Raw genomic sequence first — 21,959 nt, forward strand, 5'->3', positions numbered from 1 at the left:
GTCACTCTTGGTCAAAAACACACAAGAAAATACCTACAGAAGTTGCTGAGAAAGTTAAACCATTCCTTAGGTTGGGATATAATTTGCTGTTGGTGCTCTTAGATTTTTGTTTTCTTGTTTTGTCTTTCAGCTTATGGTGAGACGAGAGAATCTCGCCCGTTATGAGTTTTCCAATGAGCCTTGTGTGGAAAAAAAACAGCTAAGAGAGCTCAATATTATCCTGAAGCACAGGATAACATATCAATACAAGAAAGTAATACTGAGGTCTTAGAAATAGAGTTCGGATATTTTCTTTTGTTTTACTTTTTTGCCTTAAAAAAAGATAATAAAAGCCCTCAAAGAGGATTATTTATGAAAAACAGAACTCCATGGCCTGCCTCAGCCGTCATTGTAGGAGCACCTTTTCAGATACAAGTTGTTTTCCCAAACATTCTTGAAAATTCTGAGAGGCTGTGTAATGTTGAATGCTTTCAAGCCTCAAATCAGAAGCCAGAAAACAGCTCCAGGGCCTCGAAATGCTTCCAAATCTCTAAGGTTTTCTTATTTAAGATTTTAAAATTCCTAGTGTATCTGCCTCGAACACCCCAATCCACAGTCGTGAGCACAGGGAATTTTTATTTCATTGTGGACCCACTCTTTATGGGTTAATTCTACATGGGAGGCAATTTTGATAAATGATAGATAACCATTGTTATCTAGTCCTTCCCTCAACAAATGCAGAGAACCAGGAAGCAGAGACAAAGAGATCCAAGAAACAAAACCAAAGCCAATGTTTATTCTTGATTTTTGTCACTACATCTTTTGTGCTTCCTTATCTTCCTCTACTATTAAATATATAATAACCGGAACTTTATTAATATACACATAAAGAAAACATGCGCAGCATGTGAGCGTGGTAGGTAGTGGCCGGTGTTGGCACCAGGGTTTATGAAGCAGGACTCTGCATGGTCTGCAGTGGTCTCATGCTGTTCCCAAGTGCAAAATCCTCCAACGAAAAGCAACATAAGCCACGTGGGGCTAAAGGAGGCGAATAACAACAAAAAGTTTCTGTTCAAACTAAGGGACAGGTCTGCGCTTTAATTTTTTTTCCTGAGACTTAGCTTTGTTCTTTCCTCCAACAAATGTTTTAAAATTAGTGAAATACCAAAGGAGATATGGAGGAAGGAGACACGGGATGGAATTAGCAAAAGCATAAATGGAATCCGGGATGTGCTGTGATGGATGACTGATCGATCTCTTAATGAAGAAAAACTGCACAGAGTATTTCATCAGCCCCTCTTTCCCTAAGAGGGAAAAGCACATACATTTTTGTGTTTGGATGAATAGCTAAGGCTTTTGCAGAGTGGAAAAGTGTCATGAGAAAATGGAAAATATCTCTAATGTCTACAGCACATGAAATATCTAAGAGTAATAAAATAGTAAAGGGCAAGAAGGTATATCGTAAAAAATTATAGTGCACATGTTGGATGAAAAGCAAAATTATGGGATTAAATGGTTGTGTTACTGAAATAGCACTTGGTACATAGACTCAAACATTCCTTTTCACATTCAGTTTCTCAGAGGCTTGACTTCAGATGCCTGAGCACTTTCAACATTATGTTGGCCTTTATTCTTCTTTATCTGGAAAAACACGACAGCTAAAATTATACCTAAAAGAGAAAATTCAGAGTCAAAGAGATGGAGTCTTAAAATGTACTGTCACATTCATTTATAAAGTAGCACCTGCATAGGAAAAAATGACTCATGTAATTTCATTTTTGTTTGTGGTTCAACAAAGTTTCATTGTCCTGGTGATTAAGAGATTCTAGGCATGGGCTTTCTTGGATAAGTAAGCTTACCACTTATCTTGTTGTCAGTAAATATGTAACAAGTCCCAAGTCATATCGAAGCTGGTGGCTATCGCTGGGTCTCTATCAAGGAATATAGGACTTAATGCCTACACTACCCTGAAGACTAAGTGCGTGAGCATTAGACAGAATTCCTGAACTTCAGACACAGTCAATAAATGTTGATTCCAGTTCTTCTTCCTCTTCCCTAGAGGAAGTAGTCCAATGAGAAAAACCAGAAAGCTGTTCTTAGACCAATTCACCTACCTAAAGCCTACTTTCACCATGTCCACATCAAGTATTACATTTTCTTTGCCGTCTTCCTTGTCGCTCCAGCTTGAGTAGACTACCTAACCTCTCTGGTTTCCCCCATCTCTGACCTACTACAAAATTACATTGTGCATTTTAGCACTATGTATACTATAAATCAGAGACTTATCTGGAAAAGTGAGTTGTTTTTAAGAAATTAACCTGGCAGTAAGTTTACAAGAGGAATCATGGCAAAAAAGACTGGATACTCAGAAGCCCATTAAGAATCTTGCAATAATCCCAACCCTCCTATTTTGAAAAAAGTAAGGATATGAAACTACAAGATCCTATTACTTCTATCTTTAGATCACCAAACTCATCCAATCTTTAACTTGTTGTAAAATTATGAGAGTAAATGGTCATGTTAGAAAACCATGGCATAAAAACTCAAAAATCCTTTCAAGATGAGAGGACAAATAGAATAAGAAAAGGCATAGAAGTAGAGGGGAGTTTGATAAGTGAGTAAACCTCAAAAGCCAGCTCAATTAGTTTAAAAGGTGTGCACCAAACTGTGGTTCTCAAAGAGAAATGATGGTCACCATGCAATATTAGGATGCGTAATGGTCATGTCACAAAGGCCCTTCTATGCCATAATAATGAGGAATTCGAATGGAAGGGTATAAGGAAATGAGATCCCTTTTAGAGCTGTGAATCAGAGTCCAATGTGGTAGACTGGATGGTGGCAGAAAAGACCAGATGCCAAGAGAGCAATTAAGAAGACTTAGAATAATCCCAGCTCTTCCTTTAAAAGAGAAAGGATGTGGAACTGTATAAACCCCTTTACACAGGTGAATTGATGAAGTATCTACTTTTTATTTTTAGTACATCTTTTTTGGAGTATAATTGCTTCTCAATGCTGTGTTAGTTTCTGTTGTACAACAAAATGAATCAGCCATATGCATACATATATCCCCATATCCCCTCCCTCTTGAGCCTCCCTCCCACCCTCCCTATCCCATCCCTCTAGGTCATCGCAAAGCACCGAGCTGATCTCCCTGTGCTATGCTGCTGCATCCCACTAGCTATCTGTTTTACATTTGGTAGTGTACATATGTCGATGCTACCCTCACTTCACCCCAGCTTCCCCCTCCCCACCCTGTGTCCTCAAGTCCATCTTCTGTGTCTACGTCTTTATTCCTGCCCTGCCACTAGGTTCATTGGTACCATTTTTTTTTTTTTTAGATTCCATATATATATACGTTAGCATACAGTATTTGTTTTTCTCTTTCTGACTTACTTCAATCTGTATAACAGACTCTAGGTCCATCTACCTCACTACAAATAACTCAATTTCATTTCTTTTAATGGCTGAGTAATATTCCACTATATATATGTGCCACATCTTCTTTATCCATTCATCTGTTGATGGACACTTAGGTTGCTTCCATGTCCTGGCTATTGTAAATAGTGCTGCAATGAACATTGTGGTACATGTCTCTTTTTGAATTATGATTTTTTCAGGGTATATGCCCAGTAGTGGGATTGCTGGGTCATATGGTAGTTCTACTTTTAGTTTTTTAAGGAACGTCCATACTGCTCTCCATAGTGGTTGTATCAATTTACATTTCCACCAACAGTGCAAGAGGGTTCCCTTTTCTCCACACCCTCTCCAGCATTTATTGTTTCTAGATTTTTTGATGATGGCCATTTTGACCCATGTGAGGTGATACCTCATTGTAGTTTTGATTTGCATTTCTCTAATAATTAGTGATTTTGAGCATCTTTTCATGTGCCTCTTGGCCACCTATATGTCTTCTTTGGTGAAATACAAGTAGCTTATGGAGCTCAACAGCAAAAAAACAAACAATTAAAAAATGGGCAGAAGTATCTACTTCTAATACTTAACTTGTGGTGAAGACACCAGTTGAAAGAGGGTAAGGACTACAGTAGGTACTGAGCTGTTTACAAAAAGAAGACAGGGAACTCTGCTATCTAGCCAGGCCAGGGGCCATGGCAGAGTGAGCCCTGTGATGCAGTGGAATTATTCTGAAATAATAAAGAATCAAGGCCCACAGTCACAAAACATAAAAAGGGGAGTTCTGCAACATTTCAGGTATGCCAGCATCTCCACGGGAAGGCTAGCTTCTACCTATTCCAACAATGGCAGACTAGACCATAAGCTCTGTGACTGATGGATCTGTGTATATCTGTCACTGTGTTCCCCACCAAGCACTGTGCCTGACACATAGCAGAGGCACAGCTACTGCATTTCTTTCTCCTTCATCATGAAAGCTTGGTAACTAAGCATAAAATACAATAATTTATTCTTTAAAGCCTCTTATGTTGTATTTCCCAACCTAACCAGCAAGGCAGTGATAGGTAGAGGGTGGTACTAAAGCAGTAGCTCCCAATCAGGAAAGTTGGATATGGTTTTCTGGTGATCTATATTCTTGGTTATTGCCTAGATTGCCATTTGAGCAGCCCCACACCAGTCCATGAAGTCAGATCCTGATGTGAGCTTATGTTTCCAAGGCCCAGAACAGAAATCCTTGAATCTGAGAAATTATACTCACCGATGACCAAAAAGGTGGTAAGGAGTATACCAACTGTCATGCCCACAGTAGGTATCCCAGGCATGTGATCTGCTGGCTGGAAACACCTATCTTCCACACACTTGCAGAAAGTAACTGAAAAACAGAACCATATTTTGTAGATAAATTTTTGAGCGAACAATTGCAGAATCCCATCTCAAAGACAAGAATTCCTACAAACTACCATATTGACAGACATTATCCCAAGTTGCCTGCAGCAAAATATCTACCTGGTAAAGAGACAATTCCTTCCAAGGGTGGCCGACCGCCATCATTGATGCGGACTGGGATGTGGTAAACTCTCTCCTCAAAGCCCGTGTGCTTGGTGGAGAGCCTGGCATGAGTTCCTGTCAGAATATGGAAAAAATGACTGATGTGAGAACACAACTGCAGGCCCCTGGATGAGCAGGAATAAAGTTCATCTCTGTATCATATAATACTAAAGTTGACTAGGAAATGGTTAGATATAAGTATGAGTTAAACTACCAAAAGTATTACCACTCCACAGGTACCCTCCAAAATGTCAAAAAGGATGCTAAAACATCCTTCAAGTTCTCAATTCATGACTTCTCTTTAGAAATGAATACTAAACATAGCAGGTTGTCATTACTCGTGGTAGTTATGTTCCATATAGTGGCCGCAAACACTGAATTAGAAAGAGAAAACATATTTGAAGAAATAACTGCTAACTTTTTTCCAAATTTGATGAAAAGTCTAAATCCTCAGATCCAAGAAAACAAACAAATCTTAGGAAAAAGAAAAACGAACAAAATTACACCAAGGCACATAATACTCAGGTTACTTAAAACTAGTGAAAGAAAAAATCGTAAAGACATCCAGAGAAAAAAGACACATGACATTCAAAGAAACGAAGAAGAAACAATACAATCCAGAACACAAAGGAGAAATATCTTTAAAGTACTGAAAGAAAAAAGTCTCAATAAGTTTAAAAGTATTCCAGTCAGGGCTTCCCTGGTGGTGCAGTGGTTGAGAGTCCGCCTGCCGATGCAGGGGACACGGGTTCGTGCCCCAGTCCGGGAGGATCCCACATGCTGCAGAGTGGCTGGGCCCGTGAGCCATGGCCACTGAGCCTACACGTCCGGAGCCTGTGCTCCGCAACAGGAGAGGCCACAACAGTGAAAAGTATTCCAGTCAAATGTTCTCTGGTCACTACAGAATTAAAGTATTTTTAAAATTTTTTACGGTAGGCGGGCCTCTCACTGTTGTGGCCTCTCCCGTTGTGGAGCACAGCCTCCGGATATGCAGGCCCAGCGGCCATGGCTCACGGGCCCAGCCGCTCCGCGGCATGTGGGATCCTCCCAGACTGGGGCACGAACCCGTGTCCCCTGCATCGGCAGGCGGACTCTCAACCACTGCACCACCAGGGAAGCCCCAGAATTAAATTAGAAATCAGTAACCAGGAATATGTGGGAAATCTCCACATATATGAGAACTAAATAGCCCACTTCTAAATAACCCATGTGTCACAGGAGAAATCTAAAGGGAAATTAGAAAGTATTTTGAACTGAATGAAAATGAAAACATATCAAACTTTATAGAATACAGCTAACATGACACTAAGAGATAAATTTATAGCACCAAATGCCTATGTTAACAAAGAAAAAGTTCTCAATTGCCTCAGCTTCCATCTAAATAAAAATAGAAAAAGAAGAACAAGCTAAATACAGCATAAGAAGAATAAAGGAAATAACAAAGATCTGAACAATGAAATACAAAACAAAAAAATAGAGCAAAATCAATGAAACCAAAAGCTGGTTCATTGAGAATATATCAACAAAATTAATAACCTCTAGCCAGCTTGATCAGGACCAAAATAGAGGCAAATTTTTCCAATATCAGAATGAGGTGATATCACTACATATTCTGCAGATATTAAAAGAATAATAAAATAATGTTATGAATAACTTTGTGCCAATAAATTAGACAAATCAAATGAAATAGAGAAATTATTTGAAAGATACAAACTAACAAGCTCAACCAAAAATAAATCTATAACTTGAATAGCCCTATATCTATTAAAGAAATTGAATTTGTAGTTAACTCATGGTAAGGACACCAGTTGAAAGAGGGTAAGGACTACAGTAGGCACTGAGTCCTACTGTAGAAAACTTTGGGCCAGAAGCCTTCACTGGTGAATTCTATCAAACATTAAGGAAGAAATAAAAAACAATTTTACACAAACTTCCAGGTAATTGAAGAGGTAGAACCCTTCCTAACTCATTCTATGAAGCCAGCATTACTCTGATACCAAAATCAGACGAAGACACTACAAGAAGAGAAAAATACAGACTAATATCCCTTAGGAATATAGATAGAAATAACCTTAAAATTTTAGCAGATCAAATCCAACCGCATATAAAAATGCTAATATTTCACCACCAAGTAAGCTTTATCCCAGGAAGAGAAGACTGAATTAACATCCAAAAGTTGATTGATATACTTCTCCAATTAACAGACAAAAACAACAACAACCAGGGCTTCCCTCGTGGCGCAGTGGTTGAGAGTCCGCCTGCCAATGCAGGGGACATGGGTTTGTGCCCCGGGCCGGGAAGATCCCACATGCCGCAGAGCGGCTGGGCCCATGAGCCATGGCCGCTGAGCCTGTGCGTCCGGAGCCTGTGCTCCGCAACGGGAGAGGCCACAACAGTGAGAGGCCCACGTACCCCCTCAAAACAACGACAACAACAACAACAACCATAACCCCAAATCAACCATACAATCATCTCAATAGATGCAGAAAAATACACCTGAAATTTTTAGCACCCATTCCTAATTTAAAAAAACCCAAAAACACCTCTCAGCAAGTTAAGAATAGAAGATAGAGTCCTTAGTCTGATAAAGGGTATCTACAAAAAACCTATAGCTAACTTTATACTTAATGGTGAAAGACTATGAATGCCATCTCCCTAAGATTAGGAACAAGCCAAGTTGTTTCTGCTCTCACTACCTTCATTCAACATTGTCCTGAAGATTTTAGCCGCTAAGAAAGCAAGCTAAAGATATAAAAGCCATCCAGACTGGAAAGGAAATAAAACCTATAATTCACAGACAACATGACTGTCTATGTAGAAAATCTATGAAAACGTAAGAAAAAGAGGGAGAGAGAACTTACAAGTGAGGTCAGCAATGTTACAAGGCTACAAGATCAATATACAAAAATCATCAATTATATCTCCATATCCTGGAATTACTTAAAAATTTTAAATTTTTAAACATCTAAAATAGCACAAACATATGAAATGCTTAGGGGAAATTCTATAAGAACTATACATTGAAAATTAGAACACATTGCTCAGAGAAAGTAAAGAAGACCTAAATAAGTGGAGACATAATCATATTCATGGATTGGAAAATTCAACTTTGTTAAGATGTAAATTCTCCCCCAAATTCAGCTATAGATTCACACAATCTCAATCACAATCTGCATAGGTTTTTTGGGTAGAAATAGACAAGTTCAATTCTAAAATTTATGTAGAAATGCAAAATAAATGTTTTGAAAAAGAACAAAGCAAGGACATTTACACTACCTGATTTCAAGTCTTATTATTGAGCTGTGGTAATCAAAACATTAGAGTATTGCTATAAAGACAAAGAGATCAATGAAACAGAAAAGAAAGTCCAGAAATAGACTCATATATATGTGGTCACTTGATTTTTGACAAAGATGCCAAGACAATTCAATGTGAAAATGATATTTTCAATAAATAGTGTTTAAACAATTAGATAGCCGTAACTGTAAAAGCTAAAATTATAAGACCTCTGGGAGAAAAAAAAGAGAAAAATTTAGTGACCTTGGCAAAACTTTCTTAAACAATACACAAAATAGTCACAAATTATAGAAGAAAAAAGTCAGTAAATCAGATGTCATCGAAAAAATTTAGGGGCGGGCTTCCCTGGTGGCGCAGTGGTTGAGAGTCCGCCTGCCGATGCAGGGGACACGGGTTCGTGCCCCGGGCCGGGAAGATCCCACATGCCGCGGAGCGGCTGGGCCCGTGAGCCATGGCGGCTGAGCCTGCGCGTCCGGAGCCTGTGCTCCGCAACAGGAGAGGCCACAACAGTGAGAAGCCTGCGTACCGCAAAAAAAAAAAAAGAAATTTAACTTGCTCTTCAAAAGGCACTGTTACAAAATAAAAATGTAAGCCATGGCCTGGGAAAAAATATTTATAAACATATATCTGACAAAGAACTTGAATCTAGACTATATAAAGAATGTTTATGACTCAACAACAGAAGCCAAACTGCTAAAAATTTTAAGCAGGCACAATATTTGACCAGACACTACACCAGTGAAGATATACGGATGGCAAATAAGCATATGAAAAGATGTTCAACACCATTAGTCATTAAGAAAATATAAATTAAAACCATAACGACCCAGCAATCCCACTCCTGGGCATATATACCCTGAGAAAACCATAATTCAAAAAGAGTCATGTACCACAATGTTCCTTGCAGCACTATTTACAATAGCCAGGACATGGAATCAACCTAAGTGTCCATCGATAGATGAATGGGTAAAGAAGATGTGGCACATATATACAATGGAATACTACTCAGCCATTAAAAGAAACGAAATTGAGTTATTTGTAGTGAGGTGGATGGACCTAGAGTCTGTCATACAGAGTGAAGTAAGTCAGAAAGAGAAAAACAAATACCGTATGCTAACACATATATATGGAATCTAAGAAAAAAAAAAGGTCATGAAGAACCTAGGGGTAAGACAGGAATAAAGACACAGACCTACTAGAGAATGGACTTGAGGATACGGGGAAGGGGAAGGGGAAGCTGGGACAAAGTGAGAGAGTGGCATGGACATATATACACTACCAAACGTAAAATAGATAGCTAGTGGGAAGCAGCCACATAGCACAGGGAGATCAGCTCGGTGCTTTGTGACCGCCTGGAGGGGTGAGATAGGGAGGGTGGGAGGGAGGGAGACCCAAGAGGGAAGAGATATGGGGACATATGTATATGTATAACTGATTCACTTTGTTATAAAGCAGAACCTAACACACCATTGTAAAGCAATTATACTCTAATAAAGACGTTAAAAAAAAACAAGTTAATAAATATGTTAACAACTCATATAACCATATTAAAAAAAACAATGAAATACTACACTCCCACTACAGTGGCTAAAATTAAAAAGACTGAGCATAGCAAGCATTGGGAAGAATATTAAGCAACTAGAATTCTCATTCACTGGTGGGAATGTAAAATGTTACAGACTATTCGGGAAGCAATTTGATATTCTCTTAAAAATTTGACTGTATAGCTACCATATGATGACTTGTAGGTATTTAACCAAGAAAAATGAAAGCATAGCTCCTACAAAGCACTTGTTCACAAATGTTCACAGCAATTTTATTTGAAATAGCAAAAATTGGAAGCAATTTAAGTAATAATCAATATGTTAATGAATAATAAATCATGATATAGTCATACAATGGAATACTATTCTACAGTATAAAGGAGTGAAGTGTTGATATATGTAACAACATGGTGAAATCCCCAAATATGTATACTAAGTGATATTCACCAAACAAAAAAAGAGTACATGCTCTTATTTAATTTAGATAAAATTCTTGAAAATGCAAACGAATCTATAGTGACGGGAAGCAGATCAGTGATTACCTGGGGTGAGGGATGGACAGTGTGGGGTGGAAAATAGGGATTGCAACAGAGCATGAATAAAACTTTGGGGGGGGTGGAACTCTTCTTATCTGATTGTGCTGATGGCTTCAATGGTATATATATATATTGATTTTTATAAAATTGTATGCTTTAAATATGTGCTGTTAATTGTAAGTCAATTATATTTCAATAAAGCTCTTTTTAAAAATCATGATGAGCGGGTTTCCCTAGCGCGCAGTGGTTAAGAATCCACCTGCCAATGCAGGGGACACGGGTTCAAGCCCTGGTCCGGGAATATCCCACATGCCGTGGAGCAACTAAGCCCATGTGCCACACTACTAAGCCTGCACTCTAGAGCCCGCGTGCCACAACTACTGAGCCCGTGCGCCACAACTACGGAAGCCCTCGTGCCTAGAGCCCATGCTCAGCAACAAGAGAAGCCACCGCAATGAGAAGTCAACGCACCGTACCCAAGAGTAGCCCCCCCTCGCCGCAACTAGAGAAAGCCCGCGCAGCAAGGAAGACCCAACACAGCCAATATTAAAATAAATAAAATAAATAAATTTATTTTAAAAATAATCATGATGAAACCTGTTTCTCAGCTGCCATTGGAAATTTTGCAATGTTGCTCTGATTGTCCAACTATTCATGTACACTAAGAGAGATGTTGTGTATTAACAATCTTTCTTTCCTCCAAACCCCGGGGGCTTTCAACCCTCTGGAGAGCTTGCCTGTGCAAGTTTCCACAGCATGAACTTCCTTCCTGGAGCGTGGAAGAAAGCTCTGTGTTGAGTGCTGCATGCCTACCAAGGCAAATAAAAACTCATTCCATCGCCCATCAGTGTTTTTCTCGATGTTCTTTTGACAACTCACCATTGATTTTGGAAACTTCCCAGTCTTTTTGTAAGCTTTCACTGCCAAGAGAAAATGTAAAGTGTCGACCCCGAAATAACTGCTGATCATCATCGGTGGCCTCGAAAATGAGACTTCCGGGTGCTTTCAGGGGATAGCAGAAGAACAAGCCTGTGTACTCCTTGACCAGCCGTGGGGGGTTGTCGTTCACGTCCATGAGGGTCAGGTGGAATTGCACCACGGAGCTCAAGGAGGATCCACCTAAGGAATTGAATCATTGAAATATGGTATCTGCTTTCTCATTCTCCTCTCAATAAGAAAGGATATTTCCTTTTCTTTAAAAAAAAGTTTACAATTCAGACCTAGTTTCATTTTCTGCTTAGAAAGTCTTGATAATAATAAGGATTATGTGCTAACATTTTATATACATTACTTCAAAACAACACTGGTGTACATTTACAGATGAGAAGACTGAGGTTCAGAGAAGTTGTGTGACTTGCCCAAGGTCACATAGCGGTAGAGAGGCTTCCAACCCAGGGGATCTGACTCTAGCGCCCACACCTTTAATCGCTCAACACTGACTTAGGCATGTTCGTTAAGTTTTCTAAGGCTCATTTCTTCAGCTGTAAAACGTGACTTTATGAGGATCTGACATGTATTCTTAGAAAATTGTACAGAGCTGTACAAATGTTATTTGCTGTGGTGTCCTGGAGAAAATTTTGACCTCTGTAGCCTGAACAATTGGTAACTGTGTGATCATGGGCAAGTTACTTCTCAGTACCTTGGTTTCTTCACACATCAAATACGGTCAATAATAGTACCTACCCCATAGTGTTGTATGAGGGGTAAGTGCTTAGAACAGGATGGTCAGTACAACGTAAACACTTACTGTTCTCATTCTCCCTGATGTTTCTACAATTTCTGACTCAGACCTGCTTCAATTCCAGTAAACACTACTTGCCTGCTTTTCTTGTCGGCTGTCTCCCTAACCAAAGGAGGACGTCATTTCATCAATGTGTGTCATTTCAGGGCCAACAACGGCAAACAGAGCAGGGTTTTGAACCCTGGTTTCGATTCATGAAACTTCTAAAATGTGAGAGGCCTTTAGGACACATCCAAAGCGAAGTGCTGACCCCACAGTACATTTTAGCGGAAGGCACAGCACAAAGGCTTAGCCAGAAACTTCCTGCTGATTAAATCAGGAACTTTTAAATTGAGAGTTAAATTTATGGAGTGTGATAGTGGTATGTGCTAGAAAGAAGCACATCAACTACAAGTAAGAGAGAGAGCCAGTCCCCGACCTGCCTCAGCGAGGCCCGTCCACTCACACACCACCATTCCAAGTTCGACACACGCTTCTGCATGTCTACCCTCACTGGTTTAACGTGCCTGCAGTACTTTTGTTTTTCTTCATCTTTTCACACACAGGGACCATCTTCATGGTTCCCACCTATTGGAATGTTCCGCATTCCAGCTCCCAACCCTGGGCTTCACGTTTTGAAAGTTTCCTTCTTTGGTATAAAACTGTATTTATTTAGTCATAATCTGTTCAATTCTAATTTTTTGGTAAGCCAGGCAGATATATTTATTGTCTAATTCGAGGCTCTGACCAGCATAAGATCAACAGAATCCCGACTCCAAGTTGGAAAATTCCATTTAAACGTAAAGAAACTCAGTGTTTTAATCACGAGCCTTATCACTGGTAAGCTTAATATTCCTGTGAGTTTATTTTTATAGCTATCTAAGATTCAAACATCCTTAGCTTATCTTCATAATAAATCTTTCCTTCCAAAAGTTCACCTGGTTTCATCAAAACAGATATCCAGGGTCACCCAAATCTATCAAATCAGAATCTGCAAGGTGAATTCCTATCTGTATTGAACAAGCTCCCGGGTGATTCTGGCATATATAAAGTTGAGAACATTGAACAAAACATTTTATGCTTCAAAAGGATGAGACCTCGGTCACTGCAACTTAAGCCTGAAGGAGCAAGTAATAGTCTAGGTAGGCAGGTCAGTGGTTTGACCCTGCTCCCTGGAGAAACCCACAGCCACTTTGGAGGAAGGGAGGTAGCTCAGTGGGGACACAGGAACCTTCCTAGAAGCTGTGGTCCCTTCAGGACACCACAGAGTGAGCAGCAGCCCTGAAGCCTAGCCAGCCTCCGGGTGCATCCCTGCCTGAAAGAGCCCTGCTACCGGGCACGGGGGTTCTCATCTTGAACAAAACCGAGAAGGTGTGAGCACTCCTCTCCACTTTTGTACCCTTCTCATTTTTCCACTGTAAGTAAGATATTCTGACAATTTGACCCAGTTTCCCACCCACCTCACCCTCCTTCCCATTTCTACTGATGTAGCCCCTAATCATTTGTGTTACCTTTTATTTATTATTATTTTTAATTTATGTATCTATTTCGGCTCACCTACTTCTGTTGCCACCACTTGTACCCGATACAGACTTTCAGCTTCCCTGTCCAGCGGAGCCACATTAAAGATCTCGCCGGTGACGGGGTCAATTTTTAGCCAACCTCTCTTGTCACCTCTTAGTGAATAACTTTAGTAAGAGAAAAGAGCAAAAGGAAGCCCACATTACTCTGCAGGAAAATGTAAAGATAGTTTATGCATCACTATGCTATTATATCCGCACTATCCCTTGCATATTACTGACAACATATTTAAAGAAACGTGATCTAATATTATTACTGCTTTATTTGCAAACCATCGGCCTTCAAAGGGAGGATTTGTTCATCCTTACGAAGTGGTTTTTGTACTTGTTTTAAAAGAAAAGGTATCATCACAAACTCTAGCAGAAAAAAAGTTAAACTTTTCTAGCAATCAAAGAATTTCAATTAAAACAACCTGGAATTATCTTCTAAAATTGATTAGCAAACCGCCCCCTCTCAGAAAACTTGAACACTCATTGGTGGAAATGTGTGAATGGGTGGATACTCAGAGGCTACTGGTGGGTGGCGCAGTGAATTCCTCATTCAGCAGACATCTATTGAGGGCTTAGCAAACATCATGCTGTGGACCAAGAGAGGAGATTACACAAAGGGGTTCTAGGCCGGTGGAGGAGACAGACACAGAGACAGATAATTCCAGCAAAATGTGGTGAATACAAAGAGGCCATGTGGAATCCCAAATAAATGAAAGGGAATCAGAGAAGTCTTTCTGAAAGAGTAGATGTTAACTAAAGCAAGACAAAGAAGGATGCTTTAAGCAGAAGGAATTGTATGAACTAAGGCTGAGAGGCCAAGGAGTAGCTTAGGGTGTGGAGGCATCAGACGTTCCAGCAGTGGTGGGATAACATATCAACAGGACGCAGTGGATGGCAAAAGATGAAGCCAGAGGGATTGGAAAGAGCTGAAACATGAGAAGCAGTGGGCAGCCAGGGAATGGTGGTAAGCAGGATGGTGACCTAGTCATGTTTGTGTCTTCAATGGAACTCATTGGTAGGTGTATGAAAGGTGAATTTGAGAGAGACAAGCCTAGAACCACAGGAAAACCAATTTCTATAGCCTTTTGGGAACAACACTTCAGAGCCATAAGGATGTCTATATCTTTAGGTCAAAGAATCCCACCTCTGGAAATGTTCTCCAAATAAAAAAACAATTGAATCGAAGTTAAGAAAAAGAATTATATACACACATTCAAAACTTTTCTAGAATTAAAAAAAAAATACTGGAAGCAACCTACATGTCCAGTAGTAGGAGAATGATTAAGAAGTTATAATGCGTTAGTTCAAATTAATTTTTCCCCAGTGTTAGAATATTCTATATGCCAAGCACTGTGTTAGGTTATGTGTATGGTCGGTGAATTAAAAATTCCTATGTAGTCGGGATTTCTGAGTGAGAAAGACACCCGTTGGAAGGTTTTCAGAGGAGTCACATGATCTGATTTACTTTGTTAAAGACCCACACTCTGATTGCAGTGAATGGACTCAGGGAGGGGTGGAGGAGATGATTATGGTGACCTGGACCATTGCAGAAGTGGTGAGAAGCAGGTGGATTCTGGATATATTTCAATGAAAGAATCTCTAATATTTACTGATACATTGGATTAGGAGCCACTGGGTGCTAATGGATTCTAAGTGTGTGGACCTGAAAGAAAGAAAAGAATTAAATTGCTCAGGCTTTGGCAGCTTTTGAGTCATCCTTAATTCTTAACTGACTCATTACTAGCATTCGATCTATTGATTATTCCTCATTCATGAAGTACTTTTTTCATGTGTCTCTTACAGGACACTCCCTTTCTCAGTCTTCTTTCTCATCTTCCTGATTATAACTTAATAGTACATACGTTATATCTTTTCCTGGACCCATCTGAGGAATGATCTTAAATGCCTTTGTTTTCTCCACTCATAAACTCAAATTTTTACTCACTTGTCTCTGACTAATAACTTTCATAGCATTCTCATAAGGGAGATAGAAGCATTTGTTAAACAATAAATGGTTGTTAAATTAGGAACATTTTGTGCCCCATCATAATTAGTGACTGATGTACAGAGCAGTATCTACACTATCCATACAGTACAACCCAAGTCTTCTTTCCTTTCTCATATTTGTCTTTCTTTTTTTTTTTTTTTTTTTTTGCGGTACGCGGGCCTCTCACTGTTGTGGCCTCTCCCGCTGCGGGGCACAGGCTCCGGACGCGCAGGCTCAGCGGCCATGGCTCACAGGCCCAGCCGCTCTGCGGCATGTGGGATCTTCCCGGACCGGGGCACGAACCCGTGTGCCCTGCATCGGCAGGCGGACTCTCAACCACTGCGCCACCAGGGAAGCCCTCATATTTGTCTTTATGAAAGTTGACAAGTGCTTGCAGAGCAAAACAGTAGGTGGGATCTTAGACAGACAATAAGAAAAAGGTCTTGGAACTGATTCCAATTGCCTAAATGATCGCTCAGTGGGAGGGAAAACTCCCCTTAAATGTTTAGAGGCACTTAAGGAATTGTCATTCATAACCACATGCATGGGTTTTAAGTCATGCTAAAATATCTGTCATGCCATGGACAGTAGGACTGATGTTCTACAATAGAAGTAAAAGATCCGGGTTCAAGTCCTATCTGTGTGCTTATTAACTAGATGATCTTAAAAAGGTTACAGATATTGATACAGATATGGATACATACACATACACATGTTATCTTAGAAAAATTAATTATCATTGCACATATTTAAGGCAAATCTGTGTGGGTTCTATTGCACTGAAAAAAAAAAAAGATTGAGAATTGCTAAGGTAGAAAGAGTTACACATCTTGTTTAACCTTCTCATCCCATGCACTCATCTCTCCAGGGCTGAGTTCTGGAATGAGTCTTGTTGCCCCAGACTTGCTCTCTGCAAAGCTGAGGATCCTATATGACCCCCTTTGAGAAGATTCCCTTCACCCTATCAGGTGGCTGAGTCTGCCGAGTCAGGTTTTTGCTTTATTCTTCTGTTTAGAACTCCAGTCCGCCTTAGGGGCTGGAACTCTTCCCCAGACCCTGGTCCCACGACTGGTCCAGACAGAGGGCCTAGCTTTGGACAGCCCAGTCTCTAGACCCCACCTCCTGAACTCACCAGCTCTCAGCCGGGACCTGCAGTAGGCAGGTTGGGGTGGAATCTGACCCGCTTCCCGCTTGCCCGAGCCTGGATTCTCACTGATGCCCCCCAGGGTACTGGCACCTGCCAGAGCCAAGGGCAGATTCACCAAGTGCACTGGGACATGGCCTCAGATTGCTGGCTGCTCCCTTAGGGGAGAGTCCTGGAGTCAGGCCAGCTTCTCTGCCCTTCCCAGCCCTTCCTCCTCCCCACCATCTGTGGTCACAGCGCACAGCTAGGCCTGCCCAGCACTGCTCTCCTCTACCTTATGTCCAGACCTTCCGGATCCTTGGCAGTCACGTTGCCCACTTTGGTGCCTTTAGCCACATCCTCTCTGACTTTTGCTTGGTATAGTTGTTGGGAAAATTGCGGTGCCTCATTCACATCTGTCACAGTAAGTCTGAATGTAGCAGAAGAGCTGGCATTGTACTGTACACCAAACACCAGAGGCTCTGGGTTTTCTGCTTGGAACACAATATTGTAAACATCTGCTGCTTCAAAATCAAGAGGCTGTGTAGGGAAAAAAAAGAAGGAAAATTAATTGGGGGATACTTAGCTCTCTTAAGATTCATTCCCTATGTTCCTTGAAAAAACTCGTACAGAGCAGCAGTTCTTAATCTAGTGTCAGCAAAAACTTACTTTTCAGGATAATAGAGCCATGGAAAAGTTTTTGCTGCAGGACTTCTCAGGACTTTTAATATGCTAATGTGTGTTCGGACTCTCCTAGAAGAGGAAATCAATGCAGCACTCCTCAAATTTATTAACCCTTGAGTAATTCATTCATTCAGCAGAAACCTACTGATTCTCTCAAGATGGTTCTCAGAAGTCATTGGGAAGTGCTTATGCAGAGATTTTCACATTGGTGGAGGATGATTTCCCAGAAACCTCAGGACTTAAACCTCAAAATAAAAGACTTTAAACTCATGGAGGGTGGGAGAGTTTAGCAGACACAATCAAGAGATCGATGGTCTGTTCTGGTTCAAGCCATGTCGGACAGGACCAGGAATGAAAATCAAGAAACTAATTTTGGTTTAGTTTGAGGAAGAATTTAACAGTTAGGGCTACCCAAGATAGAAAGAGTTGCTTCAAAAAGCAAGTTCCTAACTCTGGAAGCTTTCAAGAATAGGCTTAAACAGGGCTTCCCTGGTGGCGCAGTGGTTGAGAGTCCACCTGCCGATGCAGAGGACACGGGTTCGTGCCCCGGTCTGCGAAGATCCCACATGCCACGGAGCGGCTGGGCCCGTGAGCCATGGCCGCTGAGCCTGCGCGTCCGGAGCCTGTGCTCCGCGACGGGGGAGGCCACAGCAGTGAGAGGCCCGCGTACCGCAAAAAAAAAAAAAAGAATAGGCTTAAACAATACATCAGGCTAGCATAAAAGGACTTAAGTATCATTTAAGCAATTGTTTTTTTTTTAAATATCACCCAAACAATTGGTTTACATTCTTTTAAGGTTCCTCTCAAGGCAGAATCCATAATTCTATGGGGAAAAAGTCCTAATCCTAGAGACCTGCTGAGGAGTGAGACAGACCCTAAAATAGGGCTTCTAAAGGGGGAAGAAAGGGTTTCCTGGGATCCATGAACTCCTAGAAACCAAAATCTAAATATTGCATTGTTAAAAAGAAACAGGAGGCCCAAAATGGGGTCACTTGTGCTAAACCCCATGTCAACAAACCCAATCTTAATACCTAACCTAATTACAGTCTCAACCCCTGCCCAGAAATGCAACCTTTAACCAATCAACCTGGAATTACCTCATCAGGACTAGTGAGGTAATCTGCCCAATAGGCCCTTTTGTTCCCTTTAGGAGGGCAACCTTGCCTGAAACAATGCATTCTTTGCTAATAATTTCCTTTTTCCGCCTGCTTTCTGCTTTAATAACCTCTCCTTTTCTACAGCTTGGCGGAGGTTCCTTCTATGTGCTAGATTCCTAATGCCCAATCCATTTAAAGTCAATTGGATCCTTAAATTTCCTCAGTTGAATTTTTGTTAACAAATTTGGTGGCAGTGGTGGGATTGGAGGAGACTTACAACAGCTTTGAGGACAACGAGAAACACAGGTGTGGTACCCCTCAAAAACTCTAAGTTCACTGTCCTTCTTGCCATTTCCAAGAGCTGGGGGTAAACCCCTCTGAGCTCCACTCTCTTTGTGTTTAGATCCTGATCCACTTGGCTTTCCAGTCCAGGGTTCAGTGGGTCAGCTTGAGCTGGCTGATGGTTCCATGCAGAATCTGAGTCCCTAGGCCTTGGTTCTGTCTGAAGTTCCCCTCGGTTGTATAGCATCCCTTTCCCTAGTTCCAGTCCACAGTCCCCATTTACTGGAATCTGTTGACTTAATCCATGCTGGGAATTGCCGATGGTGTGCACAACCTTCTATTGGTCAGTCTGCAGTAACATCCCTTGATTACCTCTGGTGTGTTAAGGTGTACATGTTTGTTTGTCTTATTTTGTGTAGATACGGGCTATTGCTAGCAGAGATCTCAGAAGCCAAAAAAAAAAAAAAAAGCTGCAAAATTTGGTGGGTAGAGATGGAACATTTAAGGGCTATTAGAATGCTCACCACCTAACTCAAAGACTCCTGTATTAGGATAAGTTGGTCATAGAACAGGTTAGATTGATACAGACCACCTGCCAACCTAAAGAAAATTTCTGTGCAACAAGGTACAATACATGGTAAAACAATGCACAATCCCCAAGTCAGTGGCACAGCCCTTTTAGGTATTAGTTCAGCATAGCTAATGGGATCCATAAACGCTAAAGAGTTAAGTGCGCCACCTTCCAGCATACCTGCTTATTTTATGTCTAAAAACTATGTCTCAGGAGCTATAAATACCTACAAAAAAATGGCCAAAATTTTACTAAAGACAACCTAGAATTTTGTGCATAAGAACTTGGCTTGGTAACCATCAGACTGAGGTCCCAAATATGGCTGAACAGAAAGTAATGGAAGTTGAACTCCATTTGCTGCTAAGGGTCCTAGCAAACGTTCCAATGAGATAAAAGCATTTAAGAATTGCACTTAGGGCTTCCCTGGTGGCACAGTGGTTGAGAGTCCGCCTGCCGATGCAGGGAACACGGGTTCATGCCCTGGTCCGGGCAGATCCCACGTGCCGCGGAGCGGCTGGGCACGTGAGCCATGGCCGCTGAGCCTGCACGTCCGGAGCCTGTGCCCGCAACGGGAGAGGTCACAACAGTGAGAGGCCCGCGTACCGAAAAAAAAAAAAAAAGAATTGCACTTAAAATCAAGGTATATCTATTTTAATGGGCATGCAGAAGCCTCCAAAAGACTTAAAATTTCCAAAATAGTGTCATTGAAAATTTCGTTGCAAAAGGCTAATAAAAGATTAGAGATATAAAAGGTGCCCAAAAAAGACTATAGGACTGACATAATTCCTACTGCTCCCCTCCATCCTCCTTTATTTGAATATTCATTCTGGTAATCTTCTGTCTGAATTGCCTCTCCACTCTGAAGAAACTATTAATTAGTTACCTTTTATTAATAAAATAAGAGCTTAGCTTGGCTTTCTGCCTACCTAGGGCAAGCAGGCTGTCAGTTTTTTCCTTTCGCTATCTTTGGGAGTAACTCTGGATCCTAGAAAGGTAGTAACCTTTGCACCCTCTTTGAGGATACCTCTTGGGTCCATGGAGTTCTTTAATACTGCCAGAAACATTTACCATTTAAACAGGCTGAAAACTGACAAGCTATTGATGATGTCATTTAGGTTTCAAACCAATCCCTTGAGGAATCAAGAGCAATTCTTTTCATCTTACAAATCTTTGCAAAACTAGATATGCAGCTCTAGAGGCGATTCAAAGTTCACCTATTCCTTTTACCAATCTCCAAACCGCCCCTATTTTATCTTAAAAGGCTTATAACTTGCATTCTTTCCCTGTGCCTCTGAGATGTAAATGTTAAAGTACAAACTTCAGGGAGGTAAGTTTTATCAGAAGAAAAACAAAAAGGGGAAAGGTCATTTGAAATTTAGGACCAAAAAAAGCAACTTAAATTCAACTCTTTTAATAACTAGTAAAACAGATGTGATAAGGTCTCTGCATCCGTCTGTATGTTCATGTGTGTCTACATATACACGTGTTGCAGATGTATGGTATTGCTAAGACTCATTTACAAAAGAGTTCTATTTAGCTGGCTTAAACAAACAAGCATTTATATAAATGTAGTCTTCATAGAAAGTCTCAAAAATATAATAGAGGCTAATCCAAATGTTTTTCAGTTTTATATATTCTGGGAAAAAATTTTATATCAAAGTTAATTTAAAGTTGCTGGTTTGATTAAAATAGAATGTGTCTAGAATGACACTGAATACAATACAGGCACACAAATTTTATTCTACATGGGTTTATTAGTCAAATAAGTCCATGTTATCTCTGTTACAAAGTTTGTCAGCAAAAAATTTAAAAAAAAAAAGCTTATGGTGATGGTTGACTTTGTCTAATGTCTCATGAAGTTTTCATGGGTAATCTAAACATAATAGTTGGGAGCAAGTGATTTAGATAGATGTAAGTGGGATAAGAGTTTTTAGGTAAACTTTTTTCTGCAATAATTATATTTTATGGTATGTGTACTTAGTCTCTCTTTAATAACTTACACCCTTAGCATTTTGCTAAATTAAATGATAGAAGTTCATTGAATATCTAGATCACTTCTAAATAATATAAAATACTAAAACATTAATTATTGAACGTAGATTTTTACCTACTTTTGGTTTCCTTTTGCAGAGGAACTAAAGACATTTGGCTCTATTAGTATATATGGTTTTTGCCACATTAAAAATTTTACTATGAAGAAGCATGTATTTCTAAAAATTATGAAATGTATTCACAAATTTGCTAATCTAAAGAATGCTAGTGGAATAGTTCACAACTGCTTACTAAGTTTGCACTATAAATTAAGGTTTCTAAGGGTTAAGAATTCTAATATATGCAATATATAATATATATTATATATTATATATTATATATATATAATATAATATGCAATATATAAAAATAATAAGAAACAACTCTGTATGCAAGGAAAATTGGATATGTTTTTTGTTTTGGAGTTTTTTTTTTTTTTTGGTTAAAAGGGTATAAAGTATGGAGATACATTTTGTTGAGGGAAATAAAAGTGATTTTGCTCTAAAGTAAAACTAGTTATTTCAAAGTGGGAAGAAAAAAAAAGGACAAACTATGGATATAGGAAGTTAAGAAGAATG

The 21,959-nt window shown here is 40.0% G+C and overlaps 1 protein-coding gene across 1 annotated transcript in view; it reads right to left on the reverse strand.

Annotated features, from left to right (window-relative positions):
- Positions 1–746: 746 nt before the first annotated feature.
- The window catches only part of CDH17 (cadherin 17), a 99,926-nt gene continuing 78,713 nt past the window's right edge, over positions 747–21,959 (reverse strand). The window contains exons 13-18 of the mRNA XM_033842714.2: positions 17,012–17,256; positions 13,593–13,723; positions 11,195–11,434; positions 4,897–5,013; positions 4,649–4,762; positions 747–1,649 (exon numbers count right to left, since the gene is read on the reverse strand). Coding sequence (XP_033698605.1) covers positions 1,549–1,649; positions 4,649–4,762; positions 4,897–5,013; positions 11,195–11,434; positions 13,593–13,723; positions 17,012–17,256 — 948 coding nt within the window. The 3' untranslated portion in view covers positions 747–1,548. The remainder of the gene's footprint in view (positions 1,650–4,648; positions 4,763–4,896; positions 5,014–11,194; positions 11,435–13,592; positions 13,724–17,011; positions 17,257–21,959) is intronic.

This window comes from Tursiops truncatus, chromosome 17 (assembly GCF_011762595.2).
Source record: "Tursiops truncatus isolate mTurTru1 chromosome 17, mTurTru1.mat.Y, whole genome shotgun sequence".
NCBI lineage: Eukaryota > Metazoa > Chordata > Mammalia > Artiodactyla > Delphinidae > Tursiops > Tursiops truncatus.